The 17,568-nt window shown below is 42.7% G+C and overlaps 1 protein-coding gene across 1 annotated transcript; it reads right to left on the minus strand.

The window, feature by feature from the left end:
* Positions 1 to 193: 193 nt before the first annotated feature.
* kcnh6b (potassium voltage-gated channel, subfamily H (eag-related), member 6b) lies at positions 194 to 16,999 on the minus strand. Its single transcript, XM_070545623.1, has 11 exons — positions 16,934 to 16,999; positions 9,401 to 9,826; positions 6,069 to 6,462; positions 3,739 to 3,938; positions 3,403 to 3,655; positions 3,074 to 3,285; positions 2,907 to 3,012; positions 2,325 to 2,570; positions 1,907 to 2,084; positions 1,261 to 1,465; positions 194 to 1,174 (listed from the first exon to the last, which is right to left on the minus strand). The coding sequence occupies exons 1-11, from the start codon at positions 16,997 to 16,999 to the stop codon at positions 878 to 880; spliced, it is 2,583 nt and encodes an 860-aa protein (XP_070401724.1). The 3' UTR covers positions 194 to 877.
* Between the last annotated feature and the right edge of the window lie 569 nt (positions 17,000 to 17,568).

The following is a 17,568-nucleotide window of genomic DNA, read 5'->3' on the forward strand; positions in this document are numbered from 1 at the left end:
AATATTTAAAAAAAGACTTTGTTTTCCATCTTAACTGTTGTGATTGTAGTTTTAGGTGTGTTTGGAGAACGTAAACAATTATTGATATTTGGAACATGAATTTTGCAGCTAAACTTCAAAGTCCTCCAATTGGGGGGGGGGGGGGGGGGGGGGGGGGGGCTTGCGGCCCAAAGGGTTGGGTGGATGGGTGGAAAGGTCTGGCGGGCCGAATGTGGCCCATGGGCCGCTACTTGAGGTTCACTGCTTTAGATTGTCTCTCAGTCTGAGTTGGATTACTGAAAAAATTGGAGTTTTGCATAGTTTTCATGTTTCACCTGTAGTCTGTGACAGTGCAACATCAACATTTTTCAACAACACCCACATCTGTTAGAGCGATGCTCAGCTTTGTCATTTTAAACATACTTGGCAACTAAATCACCTTGTTCTTCTGCAGAAACGTAACAGTGGTCTAAGACGTGTGTTTTGGATCATTTCTATGTTGGAAAATAGCACAATGAACAAGCATGTGGTGTGACTGTAGCGCCTCTTTCAGCATAGAGTGCTACATCTGTGGATTTATGATGTCGTTGAGAAGCTGCAGCTCCCTGACAGCAACAGCCCCACTTCAGGATTCTGCCACCAATTGGTTTCATTGTAAGCACTTTTGAAGCCAACATCTTTCAATAGGATGCATTTACTTTTGCAACTTGATCTTTAAGGAAATTCAAAAGGAAAAGAAATGGGAGCGCAAATGAGCAAACCTCATTTAAAATCAATGTCATTCTTATTTTGTGGTTTAGTGTCCCAAAGAAAATGTTTCTCTGACATTTATTGGAGTGTACTCCTTCATGCCGAGTGCTGTAGTTTAGAAGTACTTGTTTATACGTCACATTGGCGATCAGGTGATGGGAAACACTGGGTCTGAGATGTGTTTCTGGATCCTAGTCTGTACTGAGGTGAGGTTGAGGTCCACCGGTAATGAGGGACAGCGGAGCTTCTTGCACAGCCTGGAGTCAGCCTTTACAGCTGATTTGACTGACTGCTGGGGCAGCGGTGAAGTGAAACCTGGATGAGTGTCGGTTTTAGGGGTCACAGTCGCAAAAATTGTGTCGTCAGACGCTGCTGTCGTGTGGATGCCGCTGTACAGGGACTCCTGGGATGTCTTGGATGATTTAGGATCTGTCGGCTCCAAACACTGACGTAGAGAAAGGAAAGGAAGGAACATTTAAGGGTGGCTGTCACTGATTTCAAAATTTTATGTGTCTTAAACTTTGTTCATACCTGTTTGGGTGTACTGCTGTCCATCTGGATGGGGGGGATTTGATACATGTTGTGCAGCACTGGAGCCTGAACCACATACAGACCAGCAGATTCAGTAGGAAGGGTGTCAGGAGATACGGTGCTGTAAGCAGGAGGTGTAAAAGCCATTTGCCTTTGGAGAAGCTGCAGAATAACGTTGATGTCGGCTGTCATACGAGTTTCCAGCCTGGAGAAAGTTGAAGATGACATGACTCGTAATGGAGCATTTGACCATCACTCTAGTCATCAAAGAACTGTGGGCTAGCAGTGCCTACACCACAATCCAAACTCTTCCTGTGTGGTTCCACAGTGGTCTGTCTTCAAGAAACTAGGAAACACACTCTTCAGAGATCACCTTCTACCTGTGCACCTACTCTGTATTTCTTTTCCACTACTCTACTAAAGTCTGTTTACTTCCCTCAATGCTTGCACTCTATTTCTGTCACCTTTGACAGAGCCTAACTAGTGTCTTTCCCTCTACGATGCTTTATTGTTAGCGCGAAGAGGAATTGCCTTGCTGCATCCTTATTTGTGAGTCGATTTGAATAAGTCTTGAACAAGCCTAAAGACTTAGACACTTTTTGAATATGTTACTTCAAAGTTAATAAGATTAAAGAGGATGACGCACCTGTTGAGCTGTGAGTGTAGGTCTTCGAGTTGAGACTCAAGCTCACTGGGTCGATCTGTGCTTTTCAAAGGGTGGTCTGAGTTGCAGAAAGAAGAAGATTGCAAGGCGTGACGGGAAAACTGCTGTGGCTGTTGGTCTCGCAAGCATCGACACAATCCTGGTACATTCAAAGATGAGTCTGGTGGAAATGAAGACAAATTGTGTAACACGCCATTTTAAATTTGAAATCATAATGCAGCTTTTCTTTTAGAAAGCACTAAGGGTGCACCAAAGGACAATAATCTAAGCCCAGTGTGGAAATTGTTTGCAGAGAACTCCAGAAACCACAACTAAAAACCTGTAGCAGAAATCCATCACAGCTCATTTTGAATCTCAGGTTCATCATCTCAAACAAGCATCTGTCAAAAGTCGTTCCTACCTTTGTGGCCCTGGTCCAAAACCACATCCCTTCCCACTGAGGCTCCACTCTGAGGCAGCACTGGCACCTGTCTGATTTCCTCTGAAGAGTATAACTCTACTCTGGCACTGTGAGCAAGAGGCTTTGCAAGGCCCTCACTTGACTGACAACAGGAAGACCCACAGCTCCAGAGGTCATCCCAGTCAGCCTGAGGACGTGAGTGATGGCAGGACTGAAGGGGGTACGTGTCTTCGTGATCGATCCCATCTGTTCACAGATAATCCATTTAGTTACTTAGTACATTATTTGTCTCACAATCCAATTCAGCTTATCGGAGAGCCATCTCTGACAGGTGAAGAAGAAATACCAATAAAAGACAATCACAGTATTGATTATTTTATCATTTGGGAATACTTGGAGACCTTTGTGTTCTGGTCTCTACGGCTGAACTTCACAAAACATTCAGTCTCACCATAATAACAATCTGAGAGTTTAATATAATGGATTTTTGGAAAATCAATTATCCTAAGGATGATGTTTCCTTTTGACATATAAAGAAATTAACTTTAGTTTAGTTGCAGAGTCTTCCATCAAATGGCTCACCTGGCCGTATCCTGCAGTCAAGGGAGTGAATTCTGTGTTTTGGTTTATGGCGATATTCACAGTCGTCCCCTGAATCATCCGTTGTTATTGGTGGTACTTGATCAGTCTGAGAACCACATATGTATGTGATGTATGAATTATACATCATAAAAATATCAGTAATTAACATAACTTAGCCATCTTACATCTCGCAGGTCAAAAGTGATCTCCAGGTTCCTCCAGAAGTTGTCAGCAAATCTCGGGTAAATATCAAGAACCTCAAGCAGGTCTTCCCTTGGGATTCGGTGCAGGTCACAATAAGTCACTGTGTACACGTCTGAATTGGACCTTCCTGGTTCATCATACAGGTGGATAAGTTCACCAAAGATGTCGTTCTTTTCTGTAAGACGACAAAAGTGTTTTTATTTTAACACTAATAATTTAAAAAATGCTTGAATTTCCTTTGAAAGCCCACAGATAAAGTAACCCAGAATGCAGCTTGACTAAATAGTTGTACCTAGCATGGCTACCACCACATAATCCCTCACAACTTGGATGGATCCACGTGAGATGAAGAAGAGCGAGTCCAGGATGTCTCCATAGTGGATCAAAGTGTCCCCTGGAGGAACATGGACTGTCTTTATCCTCATGGCTAAGGAACGCAGACATGCCTGGTTGCCTCCACGGAACGCCTTGCAGTTTTGTAGCAAAGACCGGTTCAGATGCAAACAGATATCGGCCTGCATTGACTCTGGAAATCCCCTCAGCACCTTAAAGATGGAACGTTAAACCTTCATCACTCCAGTGATCAGAAGTGAATGTGGATTACAGAGGTGAATGCTTCTTTACATACAGCATTCATGTCTATGCCGTTTGTGTAGGACCAGGCATGCTGAAAGTATTCCTCCAGTCTTTGGCGAAGGCTGCCTGGAATTTGGTGGAAGCGAATGAACTCTTTGACTCGCAGCATTTGGGTGTGGTACCGGGTTGTACCAGAGTACAGCCGCTGGATGATGGCAGACACATTCCCAAATATACTGGCATACATAAGAGCTGAAATGAGAGGGGAGAGATCGGACAAAAATGACCGACTGTTATTTAGGAAGTAGCATTTCCCAGAAAATGGATTACAGAAGCCACTTGGGATCTTTCTGTTTAGTCGAAGAGATCAGATCATCATGGTTGTGGCAGTGTTAAAAAGAGACCAACAACAAATTGTCAGTTATCAAGAGCTTTTTCAATGATGAAACCAACTAGCATGCAAGACAAAAACAGCTAAATGGTGAAAAGTGATGGATAAAGTCAAAGGGACTTAGCACTTTCAGCATGATTAGCTCCTTTATCTAGCAACTCTGGGATACAACTGTTGGTGACAAATGAGCATTAGTGAGGGGTTTTTCCAATATGTTGACAAGTATTTGCAAAAATTTTTAATCCTGCTGTGGTAATCCCAGAATTCCACTCCTCTGTCACTGAAAATTTTGAAAGTATTTGTATTTTAAATGTGAATTTCAAGTATTGGTGCCAGAAATATTCTCTTTAATTAGTCACAGTGTTTTTGCTAGTATCTGGAACCCTTCTAGAACTTTCCTCAAATCGTTTCTTTGAGTGGGAACGTGCAATTAATGTGAAAAATGTCAGAGCAGTTGGTCCAAAAGATTTGGAAGCCCAATTTGTGAATAAAATGAGAGTGCATTGCTAAAAAATGAAGACACTTTTAACCAAAATTGCTACGTAAAGTATTAAAACTATTTGCAATTGCCCCACATTCCTATGGGGTGCCATTTGTAAACTCAAACAATCAGAATTTAACAGCATTTTTTGGGGTTATTTAGCCTATCGTAGAAGAAACAAAAATGGGAGTTAATTTTTCAAAGTCGTATTTTCACCATGTTATTCATACATTTACAAATGTCAAAGTTCCCAACTAAATATTTAGTTAGCAAGCTAAATATTTGATTTAGAGTTGAATATCTATTTTAAATTTAATATTTTATTTGTGAAACAAATATTTAATGTACTAATTACACCCCAGCTAAATATTTATTGCAGAGCTAACCATTAAGGTTGCAAAAACCATGTTTAGGTTTAGCCCTCAAAAAACATTTAGCTTTTGTTAATATTTTGTTTGTAAACTAAATATTTAGCTCCAAATGAAACATTTAGTTATTAAATTAAATATTTATTTTACAAACTAAACATTTGGGTCGGACTTAAATATTTGCCTATATGCACATACATGTACCTTTGTTATTATTTTTCTTCAAACTATTCTCTTAAGTGTTGGTGCTGCTGTAACAAGTGATTTTCTCCAGTGTGGGATCAATAAAGTTTATTCTATTCTATTTAGTTTGTAATCCAAATATTTAGTAAAAAAACATATTTATTTCAAAAACTAAATATTTAGGTCTTATCAAAATATTTAGTTTATAAAATAAATATACAATCTAAATTAACTATTTAGCTTGCTAACTTAAAATTAAGTTGAGGCCAGTTGAGTCATCTCAAGGCACTTCACAAAGTAAACATTCTAATACAGTTCTGTAAGCAATCAGTAAAATGTTTTTCAGAGGTGTGACATTGTGGCATCATCAAGTCATCTCCATGTAGTGTTTTTGTTCTGCTCAGCAATTAAACCAGGTGATTCCAATCAGCACAGTGAATTAACCTGGTTCAGTTGCTGAGCAGAACAAAAACATGACATGGAGATGACTTGATGATGCCACAATGTCACACCTCTGACGTTTTTTTATACAAGAAACCCAGCTGATTGCAGTAAATCCTCATAAGAAAGCATGTAGCGACACTGGAGAGGAAAACATATCTAAATGTATGTATAACATTGTGAAAATATGAAATTTTAAAAAAGTCCCTTTTTTTCCTTTTATGACAGGCTAACCCCCCCCCCCCCCCCCCCCCAAAAAAAATTGGAACCACTATTGTTCAATTCTGATGATTGGGCATTACCCAACATCTTAGAAAACCACTTGAAGTGTTACATGCATCAGCCCAGTGTGGTTTTAACCCAAAATTTGCTTTTTTCTTGTAGTTTTGTGTCACCAACTTGTCACAGTCCAGCAATAAACTGGCTTAACAAAATTTCACCCATTCATTAATGTCTGTGGTGGTTTTCCCCATTTAGGTTAGTAATGTTACAGTCCTGAATATTCTCATTCAACTTACATCCAATGACCATGACGCAGATGGAGAAGATCTTCTCAGAGTTGGTGTTTGGAGAGACGTTACCAAACCCCACACTGGTCAAACTGCTCAAAGTGAAGTACAGAGCAGTGACATATTTGTCTTTGACTGATGGACCAGAGGTGGAGTCACTATCGTTGTACGCTTTCCCCAGCTGTTCAGCAAGGTTGTCCAACCAACCAGTCTCTGTGTATGGTCTCTCCACAAAGCCAATGGCGTACCAAATACAGGCGAGCCAATGGGCGATGAGAACAAACGTACACATGAGCAAGAAGAGGACAGCAGCTCCATACTCAGAATATCGGTCCAGTTTTCTCGCCACACGGACCAGTCTCAACAGCCGAGCTGTTTTAAGAAGGCTTGTCAAGGTTGCCATCTATGGTTCCCATTAAGATCGAGGGAGAAGATAAGATTGGGTTACACATTCATTAGTCAATTCTATTGTTGTTCTTTAACAATTCCAAATGTTTAAAGACCAAGTTCACTCATGTTTTTCAACACATTTGCAGTGGTCTCTCAGCTTATTGGACTAGACCAAATTCTTGCCTTGCAAAGTTTTGTCTAGGAATGCTCCTTTGGAACCTCTGCAGCCTCTAGCAGCACTCTGGCTGGCCAATCACAGCTCTCTATAGGGGGGTTTAAACCCATAAAGTGCTGTGATTGGTCCATGATGGTGGGCCAGTCACAGCGCTGTATCTGCTTTGTGGGCTAATCAGGGCCCTCTATTCGTCTGGTGGGCGGGATGATGAAACAGAGTGGAATAAGATGGCGACAGCTAGTTTGAAACGGCTTTTGCATAAATTTTGGACTACAAGGACTTGGGCTTTATTAGATTTAGGAGCAGAAATATGTATTTAAGTCCTTTATTTAGAAAAAAGATGTATTTTCACCTTCTTCAACAGCGGACCGTCTCGTTTACCGACATCCATTGCGGTGAGTATGTCACGTTGTTCATTGTCCAGTAGCATGTGGAGATCATTTGAAAGTCAACTTTAGATCTTGCGTCACGACTGAGAGCCATCAATGGAGTGTTGCCAAACTAAGTAATATGTTTTTATTTAGTCTGGCTTGTTAGGCTAGTGGTCTCTTTCATAAACTAATGCTTTGTGAGTTGATCTCTGAGGAGAAATAAGCTCTGGTGCTCCTGTTTTGGGAAGTAGAAGTGAACCAGAGCAGGGGTCACTTAAAGGGGACACATAATCCAAACCAACATTTTCTTGTTGTTTGTGAATAAAGACAGCTTGGGTGGTCAAAATTAGCACACCAAAAAGTCAGAGCAGTTTGTGACCTACATTTTATGTAAATTAGAAAGTTTAAAAACGCAAGTGAAAATCTTATTTTCTGAGAAACCTCATAAAAACATCACAATGTGAAGCCCTTCCAACTCCAATCTGCAGTCTCCAGTGTCTGAGGCCTTCTGGTTTAAACCAATCAATCAACAAGCAGCTAATTAGCATATTCATGTCCTGGCCAAGTGGGAGGGGTAAACAACTCTTCACAGCAAGGCTGATTCAAGCCTGATTCATGCTTCTCCATCAGCTCTGCAAGGGACAGGCACGCACTGATTGACGGAAGCGTTTTGCTCTCATACTTCTTCGTCTCCTGGGGAGTGTTGCAAAGCAAATCCCCGGCAGGACAACAGAGGGCGTAGCGCTGTTCTGTGGTATCCTGTCATATATCGGTCCAAGATAGTGTGTTTATATTGTGGTTTTTTTTTTGTATAAGAGACTTTTCAACACAGACAAATTTGTCTCTCATCCTTCTCCACCTCTTAATGCCCTCGCCACCTCTAAACCCAGGTTTTCTGCCATTTCCGTCCACAAATAAAATGCTTACTGCGCATGTTTTCACTCCTCCAGTCACGGGGGAATTAAACGTTCATGTTTTTAGAGTTTTTTTCGCGAGGTATTGTTCAAGCTGCTCCGTGCCTGCCACTAGTTATCCTCGGCTCTCTTTATGATTTTGAGGGGGCAATGGTGGCGGTGTCCTGACCAATCACAAGCTTGCGTTGTTCGTCTCGACTGACGGATGTTTAGAAAAGAGAGCTCGACTCTGTCCGTCCTTGCGGAGCTCTCCGGCAGGCCCGCAAGGACGTTGCGTGTCTACGCACTGACGAAGACGGAGAAGCATGAATCGGGCTTGAGGGGGTTACATTTGCTCTGGGACAGATGAAAGCCAAAAGAAAATTTCTTATGCTTCTTAGAGATTCAAAGCAGTGTTTTAGTTTACTCATAAACTGATTCTCATTCTTTGTCCCCTTTAAAGACAGCAAGATATATTTTTTCCTGATATTCAGACATCTTGCCTCTAGCCATCTTGACCCCACCAACAACTGTTTGCTTTGCAATGTTGATGTTTTATCTCCACAAATAACACAAGCCTGAAGGAGTTCGCCAAGCTGTAGAGTTGCCAATGCTATGGGTTAGCTTCTCCTAGGCCAAGACACACTCTCTCCTATTCAATAAATCAACATCAGACCTTCCCCATCATGGGCCAAAATGGGTGAGTCCATGAATGTTAATTTGGCAATGTGAGGTGTCACAGGCTTTTCTAATCCAAGTGTTTCCTCGTCTATTTTCCATTGGCAACTAAAGCAGGAAATAAGGGTAGCAGACTGTGAAGGGGAAGAAGGCTGGAGAACTCAGGTGAAAGTAAAAATATTTAATTGGCACAAATAAATGAACTAACAGTTCAATTTTGCTATCTTTGTCACTCTGATGAAGATAATAATAATAATGCATTGAACTTATATAGCGCTTTTCTAGACACCCAAAGACGCTTTCCACACACTCTCACACTGCTAGTGATGGTAAGCTACTTGTAGCCACAGCCACCCTGGGGAGGTCTGACAGAGGCAAGGCTGCCATTTGGTACCGTCGGCCCCTCTGACCACCACTAACACAGGCAAGTTGGGTGAAGTGTCTTGCCCAAGGACACAATGGCAGGATACCCCTGGCGGGAGCTGGAATTGAACCCATGACACTCCGATCATGCTACCCGCTCTACCACCTGAGCTACTGCTGCCCCAGTGGGATAAAATATTTTTACTTTGACAAGAGTGCTCCAGTCTTCTTCCACTTCACAGCAGTTGGTTCTAAAGCACCAGTACTCAGTTGGATGAAGCGCAGAGTTCATATTAACTACTTAATTTCACCTGGAAGGGTTGAGGACCATTTTCATGTTCAACCAGCAAGTTGAACAGAGCAAAAAATGCTTTCTCAGTGAACTTAGCCTTTAAAGCCAATAAAAAGCAAGTTTTGGGGGTAGGGAGAAATGATCAGAAAATAAAATGAGCAAAGAACCAAGTTTCTTACCTCATCAGATCCAGATCTGAAGATGAGAAGGTCAAAAGGGATTGCTGCAAACAGATCAATAGGGAACCAGCCTTTGATGTAATGCTTGGCTATCCAGCTTGGCTGTGTGACCACCACGTCATTTTGGTCGACATACGTAGTACGAAAGTTGATGACTATGTCCACAATGAATAGCACATCCACCATGAGGTCTGCTACATTCAGAGGGTTACACGTATAGCCACATCTCCTCTGTCTCAAATCCCCATGTTCGTCCAAGAGGAAGGCAGCAGAGTAGGGAGTGAAAACGGCGGTGTAGAGGACCAGGAGGAGAATGATCCAGTCCCAAAATGCCTTGAACGGGCTGTAGTGAAGCATGATCCACCATGTTGTTTCTGGCACCTGGAGTTTATATTCAGGGAGTACATCAGGCTCTAAAGATAGTACCTAAGAAAAAAATGCATCAACGGTTCTCAAAAATGAATGTTTATTATTCGATTTTATTAACTCCCAAGAAAATGTTTTATTAGTTTTAAGCATTTTCTACTCTCAGAGATTACATGTAGACAAATGGTAAAGCAAAGAAAACCAAAAGGTATTTGTTCTACTCTTTTGTGGTGAATCCACATGTTAGGACTCTTAACAAATACACTCTTACACATATTCAGAAGATGGACTTGGTCCTGGTTAGGTGCTCAATGCACTAGTTCAGGGGTCACCAACCCGGTGCCCCCAGGATCCCTTTGAGTTGCCCTCGAGCCTGTTGTAAAAATAACCCAATTCACCACTTAAGTTTAAAATACTATTTTCTGCTGCTATTTTTTTTAATCACACTTTATGTGATTAAAAACATGACAGCAGAGATGGCATACAGAATTGTGGGAACTACAGAAGAACAAAGCTAATGAGTCATACAATGAAGCTCTGGGAAAGAGTGGTGGAAGCTACGGTTAGGTCACAAGTGGGCATTTGTTAACAGCAGAATGGTTTGATGCTGAGAAAGAGTTCTACAAATGCTACTTCTGCTTTAAAGGGGTATTATGGAAGTTTGACAGCCAAAACATGTTTAGAAATAATAAATGTCTTCTTCATACATTATCCTGCAATGCCCTGGTCCTGTAGAATGAGCCCTGGCATTTTTACTGTGATTGCCTGTTTTTCTGTAAAATCACAGAAAAAGAGAGATGCTCGGGTCGAGCAGGCTGCTTCATGCGCGTTCACGCTCAGGCATAGCCCGTAGCATTTGCTATCAGTAGCTTTAGCAGCAGAGAGTGAGGTAGTGCCAACCCAGCGACTTTGTCGCTGTTCCTAACGCCTAGTGATGAACCTTGCTACATTTCTGAGGACCCTTAGCTACTTTCTTCTAGATATTTCCTACAAATTAGCAACAAAATAGCCATTTTCGCTCCAAATCGTTCTTTGAACGTTGTTTCAGCTATCATCAAGGATATAAAAGTTACAGATACGAAATACGTCACTGGCGCTATAGCTCATCTGGTTAGACGTCGGACTCTCGTCAGAAGACCCAGGTTCGAATCTGGATGTGAACTTAGTTCCTGTAGTTTCTTTTTTACATTAGTGGTATATATTTTTTACAGTAAGATGCCCAAATTTGTATTTGAGACTCGCTGAACGGCATTGAATTCACAAATAAAAAAGATGTGGGTTCAACTTTCATTTTGGAACAATTTTTCAAGCAAGGGAAGGGAATGATCTGAGCATGCATGAAGACTGATCCATCATAAACCTTTGTCGGCTGTGCTGAAGAGAAAGGTAAAGAACCAAATCATTTAATGAATTAGCTACGTGTTCTCCTGTCCTCTGTCCTCTGGGCCACACACACACACACACACACACACACACACACACACACACACACACACACACACACACACACACACACACACACACGGAACTGTCTCAGCTGTTATTTTCGTTAAGGAGTGTACACGTACAGCATGCGCGCCTCGTGCATGAGCCTACTATTGAAGCTGCCATTACGCTTTTGGCCTGAGGGGGCAATCGCGAGCATAAAAATTCAAAACTCCGTAAAGTCCCTTTAATAATGATAGAGAAGTACAGAGAAGGTCAGAAGAAGCTGTGTTGTGTCTTTGTAGATTCAGAGAAAGCATATGACAGGGTGCTGAGAGAGGAGCTGTGGTGCATGAGAAGGTCCGAAGTGGCAGAGAAGTGTTAGAGTGGTGCAGATTTGAACATGTATGAGAGCAGTGAGACAGCAGTGAGGTGTGCTGCAGAAGTGACAGGGGAGTTAAAGTTGGAGGTGGGACTGCATCATGGATAAGCTCCGAGCTTCTTATTGTTTGCCATAGTGATGGACAGGCTCAGCGTTAGACAGGAGACTCTATGGACTATGATGTTTGCCGATGACAAAGTGATTTGCAGGGTGCAGGTAGAGAAAAGGCTGATGGAGATGTGTACTGGAGAAGAAAGAAATGAAGCTTACTGGTAGTCACAACCACACAAAATGCATGTATGTAAATCAAAAGGACACAAGTGGAACAGAGTAGAAGTAAAAAAGCTAGAAGGAGCAGGTTGGATGGAGAATAGTGGCAGTTGTGATAAAAGGGTTTCAGCAAGAATGAATGGAAAACTACCCATAGGGGGATCCTGGAGGGTGCGTGGGAATTCGCCAAACCAATCTACATTTGTTTAGTGGATTTGGAGAAGGCGTTCGACAGTGTGCCCCGGGGGACCCTGTGGGGGGTGCTCCGGGAGTATGGGGTATCAGGCCCTTTAATACAGGCTGTTAGGTCCCAATGACAGGTGGCAGAGCTTGGTCCGCATTGCCGGCAGTAAGTCAGGCTCGTTTCCGGTGAGAGTTGAACTCTGCCAAGGCTGCCCTTTGTCACCAATTCTGTTCATAACTATTATGGACAGGATTTCTAGGCACAGCCAAGGTGTTGAGGGGATCTGTTTTGGTGGCCTAAGAATTGAGCCTCTGCTTTTTGCAGATGATGTGGTCCTGTTGGCTTCATCAGAACGTGATCTCCAGCTTTCTCTGGAGTGGTTCACAGCCGAGTGTGAAGCAGCTGGGATGAGAATCAGCTCCTCTAAATCCGAGACCATGGTCTTGAGTCGGAAAAGGGTAGAATGCCTCCTCTGAGTCAGAGATGAGGTCCTGCCTCAAGTGGAGGAGTTTAAGTATCTCGGGGTCTTGTTCACAAGTGAGGAAAAAATGGAGTGCGAAATTGATAGGTGTATCGGTGCTGAGTCTGCAGTGATGCGGGGGTTGTACCGGTCGGTCGTAGTGAAGAGAGAGCTGAACTGGAAGGCAAAGCTCACGATTTACTGGTTGATCTACATTCCTACCCTCACCTATGGTCACAAACTTTGGGTAATGACTGAAAGAATGAGATCATAAATACAAGCGGCAGAAATTAAGTTTTCTCTGCAGGGTGGCTGGGCTCTCCCTTAGAGATAGGGTGAGAAGCGCGGACATCCGGGAGGGGCTCGGAGTAGACCCGCGAGAGGCCAGTTGAGGTGGCTCGGGCATCTGGTCAGGATGCCTCCTGGACGCCTCCCTGGTGAGGTTTTCCGGGCACGTCCAACTATAAGGAGACCCAAGGGAAGACTCAGGACAAGCTGGAGGGACTATGTCTCTCACCTGGCCAGGAAACACCTTGCAATTCCCCAGGAAGACCTGGCCCAAGTAGCTAAGGAGAGAGAAGTCTGGGCCTTCCGGCTTAAGCTGCTGCCCCTGCGACCCGACTCCGGATAAGCGGATGAAAATGGATGAATGGATCGATGAAATGAATGATGTAGAAAACAACTGTGAGAGCAGCCATGTTGTCTGGTTTAGAGACAGTATCCATGAAGACAAGACAGGAGACAACACTCAAGGTTCTGGCAAGGATGGATAGAATCAGAAATGAGTCCATCAGAGGGACAGCTCATGTTAGAAGTTTTGGAGATAAAGTCAGAGAGGCCAGACTAAGACGGTTTGGACACGTCCAGAGGAGAGACAGTGATGGCATAGGTAGAAGGATGCTAAGGTTGGAGACACCAGGCAGGAGGCTGAGAGGGGGACCATAAAAGAGATTTATGGATGTGATGAAAGAGGACACGAAGTTAGTTGGAGTGAGGGTAGAGGACACAGAAGACAGAACTACATGGAGACAAATGATTGGCTGTGGCAACTCCTGAAGGGACAAGTACAAAGAGAACTTGAAATTGTATAGATTGGGAAATTATATTGTTTAAAAAAGCCTTAAAATAAAATGTTTATTATACATGAAGTTAAAACTCAAACCTATAGTTTAATAGTCAGTATTAAGCGCATGACAAAACTTATGGTGAAGTAGCTGTTAGCCTTACAAAGGTTGGTTACCCCTGCTCTAGTTTTTATACCTTGAAGGTCCAATAATGAATCAATCAAATCTATCAAATTTTATTCATAAAGCACCTTTCATACTAAAAGTAGCTCAAAGTGCTGTACACAGAGTAAAACTATAGCCCCAATAAAACACTCACACACACTCACACACACACACACACACACACACACACACACACACACACACACACACACACTTTAAAATACAATAATATCAAATGAAAGTAATGTTTCTATTAAAGCTGCAATGGCAAATTTGAAAACAAATTAGCTTAAACATTTTTTTTCTTGCCTCTTAACAACATTCTAACAAAAAATATCTAATTAAGAGGTTATCTCATTTGACGAAAGACCTCTACCAACAACACATTTCGGACCAAAAGCAACTATTGGATCATCGGTTATGGCCAAACTGCCGCACTTCCCTGGGTCCTCCACTCATTGCACACCCTCGTATTCAGCACCAGAACACAACTGGTGTGAGAGGCTCTCCGCTCAATAATATCAGAGAAGGAGAAACAGCCAGTTGCTACCACTTCTACTTTAGGACAAACTACCAGAGTCCCAAAATGAAAAACATCGTTTGAAGTCACGGACAACAAAAGACATTTGGAACTAGAAAATGGTGACTGGTGTTTAGCACTATCTCGTTTCCTCCTGAAATGCAGGTCTCCGGTTCCGGCAAAAGCATCTCAGGGAAGATACCCGAGCGGAGGGGAGGGGTGAGTGACCATGTTTGCATTCAAAACCTGGCTTGGTCTGTAAATTCGCTATAGCAGCTTTAACTCCATGGGCTGAGCACAGAGGAGCCAGGCCAGGAGATTGAACTAAAACGATGGGTCTTGTGCCTGCTCATAACATCAGCACTCTCCGTGGTCCTCATGAGCACAATTCCAGATGGGGTCCAGTACTGAAGAGAGGCCTCTTTGTAGGTCTGTGTTCTCATTCTGGGTATTATTAGTAAATACTTGATCATCCTGTCAATGGTAAATGTCAACAGATGTAAAACTTCAATAGGATTAAATACAGAAATTAAACAAAAGTACACTTGAATCTAAGGGTGCTGCAGCTAGAGTTCTGATGAGAATTAAAAAGAGATATCATATCTCTCCTGTCTTATGGGCCATTCCCATCTGTACCGGGTCGGCCCGGGCCGGGTAGCCCCAGTCGGCCCCAGCCTGGCCCGGATGATTCCACACATCCTTGTCTTAAGCCCATGTGGGCTGATTCTACCCACCAATCAGAGGCTTGCTCTAATGGAAGGTGTGAATTTGCTGTCAGCAGTGGGTGTGTTGGCCTTGGTCGGCCTGAAGCAGACCCCCTCGAGAAGAGGGCTGAGAATGAGCCTTGGTTGGCCCGGAAAAATACCAGGCCACCCAGATATGTAAACAACCTACGCTACCCGGCCCGGGCCGACCCGGTACAGATGGGAATGACCCATTAGCTTCCCTACATTGGCTACCTGTTAAATTCAGAATAGATTTTAAGATCCTCCTTCTCACATATAAAGCTCTTAATAATCAAGCTCCATCATACATCAGTGATCTGATTGTTCCATACGTTCCTAACCGAGCACTTCGCTCTCAGACTGCAGGTTTACTGGTGGTTCCCAGAATATCTAAAATTAGGATGGGAGGCAGATCTTTTAGTTATCAGGCTCCTCTCCTGTGGAACCAGCTCCCAGCCTTAGTCCGTGAGGCAGACACCTTGTCTACTTTTAAGACTAGGCTTAAAACATTTTTATTTGATAGGGCCTATGGTTAAAATCTGATGTAAGCCTACATCTGGACAAGTGGGGGAGTAGAGGGAGGTGGAGTGTACAGTCTGTAAAGACGGCTCTCCCTTGCCCTGCCTCCAACATGCCTCCATCTAAAAAGGCTAGGTTATCCAGAGTAATCTCTGTAGTTATGCTGCTATAGGCTTAGACTGCTGGAGGATACACTGACCACTTTTCACACTCTACTACTTTCTTCTACAATCTGCTCTTTAACTGTATTATTTCCTGCTACTTCAGCTATTAACTTTATTTTTTCTCTAAGTGTTTTTCTCCCGAGAGGAAGCTACGGTGATGTTCTGCTGAGCTGTGGTGGCCTCATGGAGGGGGCCATCGTCTAGCACACTGCTGCTAACCACTTAAACATTCTCCCTCTCCTGATAATAACTTTTTGATTCCTTGACGTTGGATGTGCTACTGCTAGTTTACCCGTTTAACAATAGATTCACTAGGATAAATACAATAAAGTTTATCTCTCGCCAAATAGAATATTTACCAAGCAATCACGGTGTAACCATGGACACATTGCTTGGTGTGTGTGTCTGCTCTGTCTTCTCGATCCCCAGGGGATGGCTGCTTATACTGAGCCAGGATCCTCTGGAGGTTTCTTCCTGATAAAAGGGAGTTTTCCTCTCAACTGTCGCTATATGCTTGCTTGGTATGAGGATTGCTGTAAAGTGACTTGATGCAATTTGCTGGGTTCCTTATAGGAAACATTTTTTCTGATTGGCTTAATGAATTGACCTGAATTGGAATGTTTATTATGTGAAGTGCCTTGAGATGACTCTTGTCGTGATTTGGCGCTATATAAATAAAATTGAATTGAATTGAATTGAAAAGGGCAGAAACATTTTTTTATTGTTGACAGTTGACTGAAGGCTGTAATGACGGGTTGGTTGAGTTTATTTTGTGCCACAGTCATTTTATTGTCTCTGTCCCAATTTCTAATAAATATTTGTCTTCTTGCAAAATGTCACTGACCTCACTAACAGATCCATCAGCTATATGGATGATCACATAGATCCTCATCAGACTTGGAAGGTCATGGGTTTTTGCATGCTCCTCTTTTATTTGTGTTACATTCGCTACACACCGTCCAGTGATGCAGAATGATGAGCCTAAGGGCCTCAGGGCTCTGGCAGTAACAACTGTAATGCCTGAAACAAAATGCCACTCAATGTGTCTTTGTTTGTCTCGTTCATGAGGAAAACATCCAGCAAACGAGCCGCCTACTGATTTTTCCATTAGCAGGTTAATTAACAGCAGTCCTCCATTGTTGATCACTGATCTGGTCGCAGTTTCCAGAACACAAATACCCCAAGCTCTAACGACGGACTGAAGCTGGCCTCAAATTTGATAGCAAATGAGTGAGTTTGAGAAGAACTGGTATTAAACAGAGGCCGTGTGAGGTTGCTGGCTTTAATACCTGCGTGACCTTCTCGGTGACCATCTGAGGACGATCCTTCCCTTTGGAGGGACTGAGCAGCTCCATCCTAAATGTTGGAAATGAACAGAAATTTGAGTTCATGATGGTTTCTTTGTTCTTCATCCTTCACACGGCCTGATTCAAAAAGCCTTTACCAGAAATGCACAACTATTAGTTATATAGAAGAAAGTAGTTAAAGAGCTTTTAATTTGAAAATAAATTTGGCTGATTCTTACATTGCTAAATTAGGGGAAAAAAACCTCTGTGACTTGCTTCTTCAGTATGGTTCTTGTTTTGAAGTTTGGTCAAATTTTTTATGAAAGTGAATGAAACAACCTACCTGATTCCAGTCAGATTGATCGTGATCTCTAAGCCATCTCTCGGATATTCATCCCTCTCAACAGTCATGGGTTACGGTTAATATTTCCACAAAACAAGCTCTCTTCTCATCGTCACTGACTGCAATTGCCGGTGTTGAACCCTCCACCCTGGCACAGACCACTGGACTGCTCTGCAGCGTGTCAACAGTGGAAGCCAATCAATGCCACGCTATAGCTGAGAGGAAGCGATGGGAAAATCGATGTCAGGAATTGATAACAAACCAAAATCAGAGTCACTGGGCTTCCCTGTTAGCA

Source organism: Nothobranchius furzeri, chromosome 16 (genome assembly GCF_043380555.1).
Source record: "Nothobranchius furzeri strain GRZ-AD chromosome 16, NfurGRZ-RIMD1, whole genome shotgun sequence".
In the NCBI taxonomy this organism is placed as follows: Eukaryota; Metazoa; Chordata; class Actinopteri; order Cyprinodontiformes; family Nothobranchiidae; genus Nothobranchius; species Nothobranchius furzeri.